General features: G+C 38.7%; 2 protein-coding genes across 3 annotated transcripts; both read left to right on the top strand.

The window, feature by feature from the left end:
* dmrt3a (doublesex and mab-3 related transcription factor 3a) lies at positions 1-4709 on the top strand. Its single transcript, XM_060907213.1, has 2 exons — positions 1-378; positions 3028-4709. The coding sequence occupies exons 1-2, from the start codon at positions 30-32 to the stop codon at positions 3978-3980; spliced, it is 1302 nt and encodes a 433-aa protein (XP_060763196.1). The 5' UTR covers positions 1-29; the 3' UTR covers positions 3981-4709.
* Positions 4710-10808: 6099 nt separating this feature from the next.
* Positions 10809-14145, top strand: dmrt2a (doublesex and mab-3 related transcription factor 2a). 2 transcript variants are annotated; one of them, XM_060907210.1, is made up of 4 exons: positions 10809-10974; positions 11179-11591; positions 12144-12246; positions 12794-14145. In XM_060907210.1, exons 2-4 carry the CDS (start codon positions 11262-11264, stop codon positions 13879-13881), a joined length of 1521 nt encoding a protein of 506 aa, XP_060763193.1. In that variant the 5' UTR covers positions 10809-10974; positions 11179-11261; the 3' UTR covers positions 13882-14145. The 2 variants fall into 2 exon arrangements, with proteins under 2 accessions (XP_060763193.1, XP_060763195.1); XM_060907212.1 differs by lacking the exons at positions 10809-10974; positions 11179-11591; positions 12144-12246 and adding an exon at positions 12299-12466.
* Positions 14146-15214: the final 1069 nt, after the last annotated feature.

The raw sequence follows: 15214 nt of genomic DNA on the forward strand, positions 1-15214 counted from the left end.
AGCCGCGTGTCCGTCTCGAGTTGCGCGACATGAACGGCTACGGATCGCCGTACCTGTACGTGGGCGGCCCGGTGGCACAGGCGCGCGCGCCGCTCCAGAGGACACCCAAGTGCGCGCGGTGCCGGAACCACGGCGTGCTGTCCTGGCTCAAAGGCCACAAGCGCTACTGCCGCTTCAAGGACTGCACGTGCGACAAGTGCATCCTCATCATCGAGCGGCAGCGCGTCATGGCGGCTCAGGTGGCGCTCCGGCGGCAGCAGGCCAACGAGAGTCTGGAGAGTTTAATCGCCGAGCCGCCGCCGCCACCGCACAGAGCCGTGGGCACCGGAGAACTGCGCTGGAGCACCGAGCCCATCATCACAACACCGTCACCAACAGGTAACACACACACACACTCCGCTATCAGCGCGCTTCACTCAGGACCTTTGGATTTGACATGTCGCAAAATAAATAGCAAACAAAATCATTTTGTTTTGGCAAAATTATTTTGTGCACAATTTTTTTTACATGCCATAAACAACTAGAAAGCACTTCAATGCAGGATGATGATGCATGGCTGATAAGTGCTGATGTCTGAATTTCTTCGTTGAACAGATATAGAATAAGCAGCTTGTTATAACTATTATAACAGGGTTTTTTATTCAGACATTTTTTTTTCATCTTTTCGTTGCAGAAATATAAGAAAACGTTTAATAAAAGACACTTAAGTGGTTAATACAGCTACAAAGCATGTTAGTATCATTTCAGGTAAATTATAATTATAATGTAAAAATAACAACAATACTACTACTACTACTAATAATAATAATAGTAGTAATAATAATGATAATAATAATGATAGTAGTAGTAGTAATAATAATAATAGCAGTAATAATAATGATAATAATAATGATAGTAGTAGTAGTAATAATAATAACAATAATAATAGTAGTAGTAATAATAATAATAATAATGATAGTAGTAGTAATAATAATAATAGCAGTAATAATAATAATAGTAGTAGTAGTAATAATAGTAGTAGTAGTAGTAGTAATAATGATGATAATAATAATGATAGTAGTAGTAGTAGTGATAATAATAATAGCAGTAATAATAATAGTAGTAGTAGTAGTAATAATAATAATAATAATAATAGCAGTAATAATAATAGTGGTAGTAGAAATAATAATGATAATAATAATAATAGTAGGAGTAGTAATAATAATAATAATAGTAGTAGTAGTAGTAGTAGTAGTAGTAATAATAATAATAGTAGTAGTAGTAATAATTATAATAATAATGATAGTAGTAGTAGTAATAATAATAATAGTAGTATCTCATCTCATTATCTCTAGCCGCTTTATCCTGTTATACAGGGTTGCAGAATAATAGTAGTATTAGTAGTAATAATAATAATAATTATTATTATTATTATTATTATAATAACAATTCATCATCATCATCATCATCCTTCTTCTTATTATTATTAGTAATATTATTATTATTATTATGAATAAAATATAAGAACATAATATTGAGTGTGTGAGCACTATCAGGCAAATCCGCCACTACACACAAGATAACCCTTTAAATTAAGTGGTTTTGTTTTGCATTTAAAAAATGTTTTTCCTGCAGTTCTGCTGTAATCCAGCTGATCATCTAAGTATTTGTGAAGAAAATGTTAACTTCTCTGTTATCTGGTGCTACTCTTTAACTTCTTTTCCTTTCAGTAGCCTAACAAATCTCGGAAGTGAGAGTAAACTGGGGATAATGCAGTTAAAAGTTCATTAAATTAAATTGTGTTGCAGTGGCTGGCGTTCTGACAAAAAAAATGGAGAGCAGAGGAAGAAAAGTGGCAGGGGGAAAATAGACATCGACTTTCCATCCGGCTTCTTCTCAGAGCAGATGATCTTTGTTCGCTCTAAAGATTACTGTAATCAAGCCAGGACAGGCCCGAATCGAAAGCAATAGCAATAATTTTCAGGAGAGGTCAAAACTCGGGTGAGATGTTACCAAATAACAGGCAGCTTTGCTAAAAGAGGAGAAGGGGAATCGAAGACAAATCTCCACATGGCAGCGAGTCAGCAGTTTTGTGTGAACAGCTCGAGAAGAAAATCAAGTGAAGGAGAATAAATCAGCCAAATGCTGACAGGTTAAGCTTCTCTGAATGTTGCTCAGACTGTGTGCAGGGACAGCAGTCTGAACCTCTGAGTCTACTCAATGTGCACAAAATTGCATTTCCGTTTGGATTTCCTCCTGAAGCGCTGTTATAATGTGTGGTCTATTACTTTTTAGTAAGAAACACAGACCAGGGTTAAGGTCAGCCATATTGGCTATTTGAAGCAATTTCAGGCGGCACGGTGGCGTAGTGGTTAGCACTGTCACCTCACAGCAAGAAGGTTCTGGGTTCGAGCCCAGTGCCCGGCGAGGGCCTTTCTGTGTAGAGTTTGCATGTTCTCCTCATGTCTGCGTGGGTTTCCTCCGGGTGCTCCGGTTTCCCCCACAGTCCAAAGACATGCAGGTTAGGTTAACTGGTGACTCTAAATTGACCGTAGGTGTGAATGTGAGTGTGAATGGTTGTCTGTGTCTGTGTGTCAGCCCTGTGATGACCTGGCGACTTGTCCAGGTTGTACCCCGCCTCTCACCCGTAGTCAGCTGGGATAGGCTCCAGCTTGCCTGCGACCCTGTACAGGATAAGCGGTTACAGATAATGGATGGATGAAGCAATTTCAAGCCAAAGTGCATTTGTAGCCAAAACACTGGACCATGTTCACATTTATACGTGTTTTTAACTCATCAAAAGCACAAAGAAATGTTCTAAGCCCATTGTGAAAGCATTTCTATTGTTCATTGCCTATCAGTCAACTCTAATTTTAATACAAGTTCAAGCTCTAACGATATGACTTTTACAGTGTAACACATCTAACCTCTTGTCATTCTAAACTCGCAAAATGTAAGCTGCTCTTTGTATTGCTTTATCATCTAGTGTGAGGATATTTTATCTCTTCATTATGCACATTGATATGCATCTCTGTCTGGTTTTTTTAGACCTGAATGAGGACCTCTCGGGTGAGCAGTCTGGAGGAGAGAACAGTGGCAGCACCAGCGACCGAGAGCAAGAAGCTGCCAGCTCACCTGAGGAGTCCAAACCCAACTCCTGCTTCACTCCTGACACCCCGGACCCACCTTCTAATCCTGAGGAGCCTCGTTACATCTCACCCAAACCCTGCACTGACCCAGAACCAAAGCCTGACAGCCCCAAGTCTCCCACTGAGCAGAACCTGCTAATTGAAGGCCTCACAGGTTCTGTGTCCCTGCCCTTCAACCTGCGAGCCAACCGTCCTCCTCTGGAGGTACTGAAGAAGATCTTCCCTTCCCACAAGCCAGCTGTGCTGGAGCTGATCCTGAGGGGTTGCGGAGGTGACCTGGTGGGTGCCATTGAGATACTTCTCTCCAGCCGCTCTACTACAAAAATGGATAAGCCCTCATCTGACAACTCAGAGGCTTTAATCCTGCCCTCCAATAGCCACCTTTTTGAGCCTCTGAGCTCTTACCCAGTCTCTTCCTCCAAGTGGTCAGTTGGTTCAGCCTTTCGTGTACCAGATTCGCTTCGCTTTACTCCAGAATCGCCTAGTGGGGTGATGCCGAATCCCTTGGGTGTCCCGCTGCAGCCTAGCTTTCCTCAGGCACACCGTTACCCAGTGATGCTTCGCAACTCACTGAGCCGCAGTCAAGCTGGGCCTTTTATGTCTAATGACATGACTTTGTGGAATACCATGAGCTTGCAGCAGCAGTACCAGTTCCGCTCGCAGTACGTCTCGCCTTTCTCAGGGCCGTCATTCCGTGGATCACCTCTCCTGCCCTCGAGGTCAGCTCAAGAGGAGCAACGCATGAGCATTCAAGAGGATGCAGCCAAACACACTGTATATGCCGCTGCTGACGAGGAGTACGATGAGAGATCTGACTCCTCAGACTCCAGGATCCTCAATACGTCTTCTTAACCTGTACAAAAGTGGCAAACATACCAAAAATGTGTTAGAAATGGATTGAGAATGACAAAAGAAACATGGCAGACTGTGCCTGTATAGGAGCTTTATGAAATATATCCCGTACATTACGTGAGATATTGTGTTGCTCTCACAGTGAAACATGTGGACAGTTTGTCAGCAACGTCTACCAAAAATCCTGAATGATTAAATGACCAAACATTAGTTTGTGAATAATAACCACAAATTCCTCCTTGCATGAAATGTATCGTGAATAGTCATGCAGTGTTAGAAATAGGCAAACAATATTAGCATGTACATGGATATGCCATATACCCAGTCTGAATTCTTATCATTTATTCACATTAAATAAATATAGACAGGATGTGTATGTTAATAGGAAATTCACATGGATGTTATTTAATATTGTACTTGTAAAAAAAGTCCATGAATTGAATCATTTCATCAGATTTCTGTATTTCTGCAAATACTTGTTCGGTGTAAAATATAACACAATCTAAAACAAGAATTGGTTTCATTCCATTTTTTTTTTTAAATATCGGGACCATAAAGAACACCTTTTCAAGTCATCAAATACATAAACCGAGAAATGTATTTAAGCACTGATATGACATCCATCTGCTGAACTGACAGTTGAAATAGAATTGAACTCAGCTGTTTGAATTGGCGATGATGTCAACTCTGGACTGTACAAAGTAATATATCTAAAATAATAAAAGCATAGTGTGAGCATATTTTGATTGTGTGTGAGTATTATTTAGTCTGTATTCCCAAGCTTTGTCCTCTAGTCACAATATAACATTGTTAAATGCCATATCACTTCATAACTGCACCATACAAGTGCACTGCATGCTTGTCATTGAGCACAATGACGTTAAAGAAAAAAAAAAAGCTTCTGGAGGAACCATTTTGGGTTTTTTCTTTTTGTTCCAGGTGAGGCAACAAGTGTTTCTTTCACAATCTTTTTGAGAATTATGAAATAATTGGTGTCTGTGTTGTAAACTTGTAGAAGGATGGGAGCTTGTGGATGTTTGGTGTATCACTGAAAATAAATATCTCTGTGGCTTTGATTTATAGGGAACTTGATTAATATTAAAAGAAAACAATATATCTACAGGTATACAGACTTATATTCAAATAACCTAAACCTCAGTGATCTGAAGAAAAGCTGTGAAAAATACAAAACAGCTAAAAGTGAGTAAATACCGCCATCTAGTGGTGAACTTCAGATAATTACACAAAGCTTCATTAAGTCCATGTGCTACACTATTACAATTAACTAAAATAAAAGTGCCAATCAGTTGGAAAGTAAAAAGTGTTGCAGTTAATGGGGTTAGCTATTAAAAATGCTATGTAATAATTCTAAAGAAATATTTCGTGAAGAAACTTTGCATTTGAAAAAAAAAACCTGAATTTTTGCCATCAAACTGTAGATTTGTGTGAAATTACAGCAATATACAATTAAGTACATTGGCCAGATATGATAGCGGTCACCTGCATGGTGATTGGTAACTGATTTATATTCCACCAGGACGGAGAAACTGTTATTTTCCCTTCAAAAGCATTGCAAAATGAAACCAGAACCCACACACACGCACAGCTGTGTAAAGTCTGGAGCTACACAATGAGCCATTAGCGCCATCTTGTGGTCATTGATATAAATCCCTGATACATTTATCTGCCCACCATTTATTTCTCCTGATCTCTGGACCAAGAAGGTTCTGGGTTCGAGCCCCAGGGCCGAGAAGGGCCTTTCTGTGTGGAGTTTGCATGTTCTCGCCGTGTCTGCGTGGGTTTCCTCCGGGTGCTCCAGTTTCCCCTACAGTCCAAAGACATGCAGGTTAGGTTAACTGGTGACTCTAAATTGACCGTAGGTGTGAATGGTTGGGTTGAGAGGAGAAAACCTCTATAATAATCCAGTAGAAGGCAATGGGAAACCACTACTGTAATGTTCCCTAGACACTTCGATAGCTGAAGCTGTCAGAGCGGCCACGTCACTGTCGTGATATGCCAAAATGGATGGATCTCTGGACACTTTCCTGTGTGTGTGTTTGTTTGTTTAATGGGGCATAAATTCAGTGTGGATATAGGAAACTGGTCTGTACGGTATATATGTCATATATGAATCCAAGTACAAGTGTGTGTGGTCGTGTAAACAGCAATAATGTGTATCACATAGGCTTTGGGAATGAAATTGTGATGTATGAGTATTTGTTCAGTGCATTATTTATAGAGATGAAACGGTGTAATAACTATCTGAAGAAACAAGACTAGCTCTGGTATAGCAGATTATACTGGTCAGCTATTAATGAGGGTGATGGCATGAGGAAAGAAAGTGTTTTTGTGTACTTAATGAGCTAATAAATGGATTACAGTCATCTAATGTATTCATTAACACATTACTTACATGAGAAGAGATATTAATGCAAAAAAAAAACCCAACTGGAAGCTGAAATATACTGAAAGTATTATTTAAAATAATGAACACTGTAAATTGTTGAAATGAAAATAGTTGAAACAATTACAAAACTGTAAAATAATTGCAGAACAGTATAATTAGTACACACTCTAAAAAAAATAATGGGGCCAGTACCGGTTCTTCAGGGCGATGCCATAGAAGAACCTTTTTCAGGGCTTCAAAGAACCGTTCATGCAACAGTTTTTTAAAGAACTATTTAAACCATTTGTTTGAGCAGTGAAGACACATTTGTGTAAACATAGCCGATGTGCATTGACCAGCAAATGGTAAGAGAATGCCAGGCTCTGAAGAACCATTTCCAATGTGAAGAACCTTTCGCATAATGTAATGGTTCATCATAGAGTTTTGACTCTCCATGGAACCATCCAGAGATTTGAAGAACCACTGAAGCACCTTTATTTTTTAGAGTGCAAAACAGTTCATTATTGTTACTACTGCTGAATTATTATTATTATTATTATTATTATTATTATTATTATTATTAAAGTATTAAAACTAATTAAAGTGAAGCACAGAATGAAAGGTACAGTCTAGTACATTTTCCTGAGAGTGTATACTTATTAATATTATTGTGGCTGACTCTTGTTTTATTATTGGAAAATTGATAGTCCCAATCTTACATTCCTCCAAGTCATTTGTTTCCATTTGGATGTCTATAAACAGTGTTGGATTTTAATTCTGCTGTGTGGCTAAATGTGAATGTGTGAGTGTGCAGGTGTTGCACTACATTGAGCATGTGTGTTGACTTAACCGACAGAAAGCTTTTCGTGCAGTCATTTGAATACGCGCCTCTAAGTCAACACATTTCAGTGAGCTCACATACATCACATCTAGACACATGAATTATGGGTGGGAGAGAATTCAACACAAAGCACGTGCTTCCAATCCATCAGGCATTGCTTAAGGTGATAGAGTTAAAAGGCCATCAGTGAACACACACACACACACACACACACACACACACACAGACACACACTCAAGTGTAGGCTAGTAAACACTTGGACAGAGTAGTCTAGTAGTATGCTATTTATTACAGTTGTATGCAAGTGGTGTCTGCAAGTCTGACGCCAATGACATTATGGCAAGGTTTTCTTTTCTTGTCACCTTTTTTATACTCACATTTGAATATATATGAATGAATATGAGTATGAGTATGAATATATATATTTTTAAAACTCCATTTGACCTATTTGTCCAGACCCAGCTAAACCCAAATGGAAAAAGAAAAGAAAATACAAGAAAAAAAATTAGAAAATCCTTTGCATTTTTAAAAATGCCCTGGTCATACCTGGCTGATGTTTTGTACTCACATATTTGGCTAATGATTAAGTGCCTTTCAGTTTTGGCACCCAAATCCATGTTAGAGACAGGACAAGCTCAGGATGATCAAAGCATTCTTCCTTATGTGGAGATAAATTTATGTTACAGTGAATTGGTTTTTTGGTTTTGACTGGCTGTGCTTTCAGATGAAGGAGGGAGTAACAGAGCTGCACCTGCACACCTCAACACACCACAGCACCAAATGTGTGCAGAAACTGCATACTGGTGTGCTGGAGTCACTAAATAGACTTTACTCTACATGATGTTTTGATATGCTTTTACTTTACTAATAGCCTTTGGGTGCTGGATGTAGACTGTACACTGTTTGGTGGAAACAGATTGATAATGTGACCTTTAATTAAAAGACTCAATTATAGGATAGACAGACAGATAGATAGATACGAAGGAGAGTTACGTAACCAGTAGCTAGGTATGGAACACACATAATAAAAAAAATAAGTAACACACACAATAAAAATAAGCCTGTATAAAGTAACTGCACTATACATATACATAATATACTAAGACTTTCAGCAGTGCAAAATGATGGCAGTGACAGTAAATGACAATACACACAATAAAAAACAACAATAATAATATTGTTATATAGTTATATATAACAATATTTGGTGTATATATACACAGCAAATTCCTCAGTGTTGAATTAACACTTTCAGAGATAATTTGTGTCCAGTTGGACCTATATAAACACTCTGGGTGTTAATTCAACACTGAGGATTTTGTTGTGTAGGCTATTACTGTATTATATTATATTATATTATATTATATTATATTATATTATATTATATTATATTATATTATATTATATTATATTATATAGTGTGCACATAGTTAGTTCTCACTAATTCGTTGAACATAGCCAGTGAAATAATTTCACACTTGATGGTAATAAACATGATGTGTAAGGGAATGCGTTTCATTAGCATCGAGCGCACGCATGCGCAGTAGATAAATGTAAGCTGCAAGGTAGAGGTGTAAATACTTGAGCGCCTTCATCCCCTGATCCATAACGAGTAATAGATCAAATTGTTCACACTTCACACATATTTAATTATGTCGACATGTTTTAAAAATCGGATCACATAGCAGGGTTTTTAATTTTATATTTATGCACCATTTCCTGCTTTTAAACAGAGGAGTGAGACTTTATTTTCTCACTAAAACACTGCTGGTATTAGATTGTGGGTTTTCAGGATGAAGCTTAACCAGTTTCTAAAGCCAAACACTGTATGTATGTATGTATGTATGTATGTATGTATGTATGTATGTATGTATGTGGCTTGCCTATCTGTCTGTCAGTCTGTCTGTTTATTTGTTTTCTAAAGCTAAACACTTTATGTATGTAAGTATGTATGTAGCTTGCTTATCTATCTATCTATCTATCTATCTATCTATCTATCTATCTATCTATCTATCTATCTATCTATCTATCTATCTATCTATCTATCTGTCTGTCTGTCTGTCTGTCTGTCTGTCTGTCTGTCTGTTTGTTTGTTTATTTGTTTTCTAAAGCCAAACACTTTATGTATGTATGTATGTATGTATGTATGTATGTATGTATGTATGTATGTATGTATGCGGCTTGCTGCTTATCTATCTATCTATCTATCTATCTATCTATCTATCTATCTATCTATCTATCTATCTATCTATCTATCTATCTATCTATCTATCTGTCTGTCTGTCTGTCTGTCTGTCTGTCTGTAAACACTTTATGTATGTATGTATGTGGCTTGCCTATCTATCTATCTATCTATCTATCTATCTATCTATCTATCTATCTATCTATCTATCTATCTATCTATCTATCTATCTATCTGTCTGTCTGTCTGTCTGTCTGTCTGTCTGTCTGTCTGTTTATTTGTTTACTTGTTTATTTATGTCAGCAATGCATAGTGTTAAATACCCATGGAGATTTCCCCGATGACCTTCTGGGTGTCAGTTCTGAGGTGTAATGTTATTTTACTTTGGTCTAAGACCCTTCACACACTGGAACAAAGCCAGATGTGATGTGTGTCGTTTCCTAGAATGCCGACCTGATGCTTTTCCTCATCTCCTTTGTTCTGTCAGTCCCTCACGATCCTTTATAACTTCATCACCGTAATGGTGGGGAGTGTCTATAACGGTGTGATTAATGAGGGCGTTAAATAACAGGGAACCCAAAAGACAATACATGATGCAATAGGATGTGAAATTATTGACCGCTGAACTGAATTTCAGATGTGATTTCTGATTTTGTCCATGCATGCAAATGTCCTTGTAAAATGCCAAAAACTCACAGATGTTAATCAGCCAAAAGCAGGACTGTTTGGTCCTGAACCTAACCTTTGGCTCCAATAAAACCCATGCCTAGATCCTATCCTCTAGGCAAATAATAACTTGCGGAATAATTTAATTCTTAAGCAACATTAAAGAAAACACGAGCTGGACTGTGAGGAATGTTTGAATGCCGATGAAAATCAATCACCAAATTTTGCATTCTCGAATAGTCGTTTGAATAATTTCAATAGTGGTTACATTGGCTATAACGAACCCATTCTAACGAAATGACACCTTTCTAATATACAGCTTGCAAATTTTGGACCAAATATGAGATTAAACGGACGTTTGGCCATCCATACAGCCACCTTCAGCTCCATGTCAACATGTCACTGCTGCATCATTCCAAAATAACGTTTAAGAAGAAACATGCCATGTGCAAAAGCAACAATCCACTCCATAGAGCAGCTACAACAAGCCTGGATCAGCTCAACATGTCCTGCATTTATTCACCATCTTTCTTTCTATCCAGTGATGATGTGCACTTGTCTCTTCGCGCTACTACAAGCTGATAATAGTTTCCTGGAGTTGTTGCGTTTGTAACTTCATCCCAATAAGACAGGGATTGAGGTAATAAGAGGCAGCCAATAGGACAGCGCCTTTGACAGAGAGCCAATCAGAATGCGCGCGGCGGCTCTTAGAAGAAGAAGAGGCGGGGCTCTGAGGCACTGTGTGACAGCAGAGTCAGTAAATATCGCACACTGACTCTCTCTCTCTCTCCTCAGGGTTTTCTGTGGAGCGACGGAAACGTGCAGCAGATCCATATAAAAACAAGAAGAGATAAGAAAAGTGAGCTTTAGTGGACAGGTGCATTTCTGCTTCGATCACTGCTGGCGCGCTTTGGGCTTGGTGAGTAGCATGCGCAAAAAAAAAAAAAAATCTTGCAAAAGTTTATGTAATGGATGAAAAGCAGGAGGTGAATTGCATTATTATTATTATTATTATTATTATTATTATTATTATTATTATTATAAGGCGAATGTAGCCGAATGCACGCGCAATTTATTTGGAAGGGAATGAAATTAATCCAGATGTTCCGTTTTTTGTTTTCAGGGAATACTCAGTACCAAAATAAAAAAAATAAAAATAAAAAGCACCTGAGTGATTGAGGACGCGTCCGTACGGAGGCTTTGAACATGACGGAGCTCTCCAGTCCTGAATTTGAGATCGATGTGGAGAGCCTGGAGACGGAGGCGGCCGGAGAAGAGGATTCGGCCTGCAGAGAGGAAGAGGAGGAGGAGGACAAGGCGAGCCATGCAAACAACCCTGGAGCAGGGGACCAGAAAAAGCTGAGCCGCACTCCGAAATGTGCCCGCTGCAGGAACCATGGAGTGGTGTCGTGCCTCAAAGGTCACAAGCGCTTCTGCAGATGGAGAGACTGCCAGTGCGCAAACTGCCTGTTAGTGGTGGAGCGCCAGCGGGTCATGGCCGCTCAGGTGGCCCTCAGGAGACAGCAGGCCACAGAGGTAAGAGCTGCTTTTCATGTGGTTTGCCTGCATTAAACTACTACACCAAATAAATCCCCATATTACAGTGGTTTAACTGTGGTCACTGGTGTGTCCAGCAGAACTTCAAATCAGCACTTGAGGTTTCTTCAAACTCACACAAGCCTTATCATAAACCTATAACCTTGTTTAGGATAATATTTTAATAAGCTAAAATATTGCAAGAGATTTTTACAAGTGCCCTGCGATAACCTGGCGACTTGTCCAAGGTGTACCCCACCTCTCGCCCATAGTCAGATGGGATAGGCTCCAGCTTGCCCGCGACCCTGTAGAACAGGACAAAGCGGCTACAGATAATGGATGGATGGATTTTTACAAGTGATATATTTCTAAACTCTTTATTTATTTATTTATTTACATGTGTACTTGGACATTTAGATTTCTAAATGTGAATATTAATATTAATAATATTAATAATGTCTGAACTAAAGATTTATCAAAAAAAAAAAAAAGCAATCATGACCCAAACCCACAGGTTATTTCTGTGCTCAATGTGCCATTTTGTAATTGTAGGATAAAAAAGGAATAACAGGGAAGCCAATACCAGCTGAGAGACGAACCATCTATCAAAGGCACATGCGCCCTTCGACCATGCTGGCTAAAAGTATCTTAGAAGGTAAGTGGGTTGCTATTAAAAAAATTCACAGTCGTAATGTTATTTCATACTTTGGTACAACCCTTTCTATAATCTCTCTTTTTTTCCCCCCTTAACTTTGATTCTTCTTTTCTGTCTCTAGACAAGCTAATATAATCCTTTTGTCTCTTCCTCAGCTTTTCTTGGATTTCTGATCTTTTCTCTTTAATTCACTCGGTTGCTAAAGGGACATGTTAATGCAGTAAGCGTCTTTTGTTCAGTAAAATGTTTGCATGAAATATATGCTCCACTGTTCAGTGGTATTTTACAAAATAGTTATTATTTAAGAACTTTAGGACTTTATTTGAAGAAATTACAACAGTACTATTACATGATTGTCAGTTCAAAATATATACGTTTATCAAACTGAAAAATTGCTCTTTATGTTTATTAATATTAATAATTTTTTTATGTTTTATTGCATTTTATATTTAGTTATTTGTTACAAGTAAAAATTCATTAAGGTGTGTGTGTCTATATATCCTTTTTAATATACAGAATAAATAATTTCAAACTATCTTTCTCTCAGGCTACCGTCCTGTCCAGTCTGACCCTTTCCTGGGTATGAATCCAGCTCTGCCACCACCACTTAGTGACCGCATGAGAAAAAGACGTGCTTTTGCTGACAAGGAGCTGGAGAGCATCATGCTGGAGCGGGAATACAAGGAGAGGGAACTCCTTGAGTCCAACCAGTCTGCTTCCAGCTCTTTATTCCTACCAGGCAGCGTGGTACATGCTGCCGAGTACAACTCTTACAAGACAGCCTTTTCCTCATCTCCTGCTCCTACTGTAGCAGCTGAAGCAACACCCAAGGAGCTGTGCAGCTTTCTCCCTAACTGCCTGGACCTGCCACTGGGTTACAGAGCAGCTGGTGGGGCAGCCAACGTCGAGCTGATTTCCTCCAATGTGAGCGTGGCTACCACGTACCGCCAGTACCCGCTATCATCCCGCTTTGTCATGTGGCCAAGGGGCAGCAACAACCTGGGTGACGCTCTCCTCTACCAGCAGTGTCTCCTCAACGCCACCGCAGTGCAGAACCTCAAACCTGGTGCTGTCTGGGACTCCAAAATGATGCCATCAACTGAGAGCAACTCTCCTGACCAGGAATCTGCCGCTTCTGTGGCTTCACGGGTCGAGGGATCCCGTGTGGCCCCGGAACCGAGCGAACTACCAGCTGGAGATGCCCAGACAGGACAGAATATTAGGGAGCGTTCAGCATTTTCACCCCCCAAGAAGGCTTTTGGATCAGTCTTTGCCAGTGGACCACTCCCTCCAGGAGCTCACGAGCATTTGTTAAGCAAGATTAGCAAAGATAACAGCAAGCACACACTGTCGATGAAGCTCAACTCCTTTCACTCTCTGATCCAGCAGACTCTGAACGAGAAGGGCACTGATCTGAGGAGCCCCTACTGTAAAGATCTGTTGGAAGGGGCTGCTAAGAGGTACAGGGACGGTGCAGCTAAAGACTCAGCTGGCTTTAAAAGTTCGGAGAGAATGGTAAAGGACATGATGGTCAAGCCGACAGGGACAAAGGTTCCTTCGAGCGAGCCTTTGTCATTTTCTGTGGAAGCCATTTTAAAGCGACCTTCGATGCCCATAAATCGATCATCCCAGTAAGATCACCTATTAAAAAAAATCAATCACAAATGTACTTATGGACTAAGGTTTCTGTCTACTGTGTATTTATTCTTATTCATAATTTTGCTGATTGTGTTTGTATGTGAGAGTAAACACTTGGGTGAATATAGCACTCATTTATTCCTGAAAAAAAGTCTCTTTAACCCATCTAATACTTGTGTAAATAGCGATGTAAATATTATAATATGTGACACAAGCATGTTGTAAATGCCGTGTGTAGAGTATTTAAATGCATTGGTAATTTTTGACAATAAAATTTAATTCAAACTCAGAGTCCTTATTTTCTCGTAATTGTATAGTACAGTATCATAATTAGAATATAAATATATACTCTATAATATATAGATACGGTAAACTGCCATTGATACAAATAATAATTAATTATTCTGGTAATTTAAAAAAATATTTTGTATTATATTATATAATATATAAAACTAAATAAGCCATTTTGGAACTATTCCTATTACTTACTTTACCTCACTTTTGCTATTAGCGTTTTCATTATCTTGTATTTTTATTAAAAATAATTTTGAACAGTTTAACTCTTCTTCTTCATGTGACACAACTAAAACTTTTTAACATCTTATCAAATCTACATTCAAGTATGAAAGCTTTTAGTGTGGCCTTTTATAGAAGTCATGCAAACATTATAATTATCCACATGTACATCTGTGCATCCATCAAACGTGTGTGTATGTGTTCGAGACTGCATTTATTTACAATAGTTAAGCTGCTGACACAGAACACCTGCTCTAGACATGAATTATGTGAATATGTATCACAGATGCCATAATCCCATCTTTTTACGGGAACTTGAGATGTCCATAAATTGTGTATGGTTTACAGTTCTGAAGTTTTTCCTCTTGAAAAAACCTTTAGCTGGAAGTCGCATGTCCAAACAGTGCTACAAGGCGAAGGCCGCTGATTCAAGAGAAAATAATTTACTCATCCTAGGCCTGTGGTTAATGATTATATGTAAACTGTAAACGCTATCTAATTATAAATGTTTTATTATTATTATTATTATTATTTAAAATGTCATCTGTCTTTACACACTATTTTAAACAGGCATAGACATGAGCATAGTTTCTGTCATGAGCTGAGAAATACATCAGTGGTCTCGATAAAGAAAATTTATAAGTATGTAAAATGGATGAGGTATTAACACACACACACACACACACACACACATACAATGTTTCTAGGAAGCCTATCAGAAGTAGAATTAAATAACTAATATTTAACATCGCCTTTCGCCCGTAGTCAGCTGGGATAGGCTCCAGCTTGCCTGCGACCCTGTAGAACAGGATAA

Source organism: Neoarius graeffei, chromosome 24 (assembly GCF_027579695.1).
Source record: "Neoarius graeffei isolate fNeoGra1 chromosome 24, fNeoGra1.pri, whole genome shotgun sequence".
Lineage (NCBI taxonomy): Eukaryota > Metazoa > Chordata > Actinopteri > Siluriformes > Ariidae > Neoarius > Neoarius graeffei.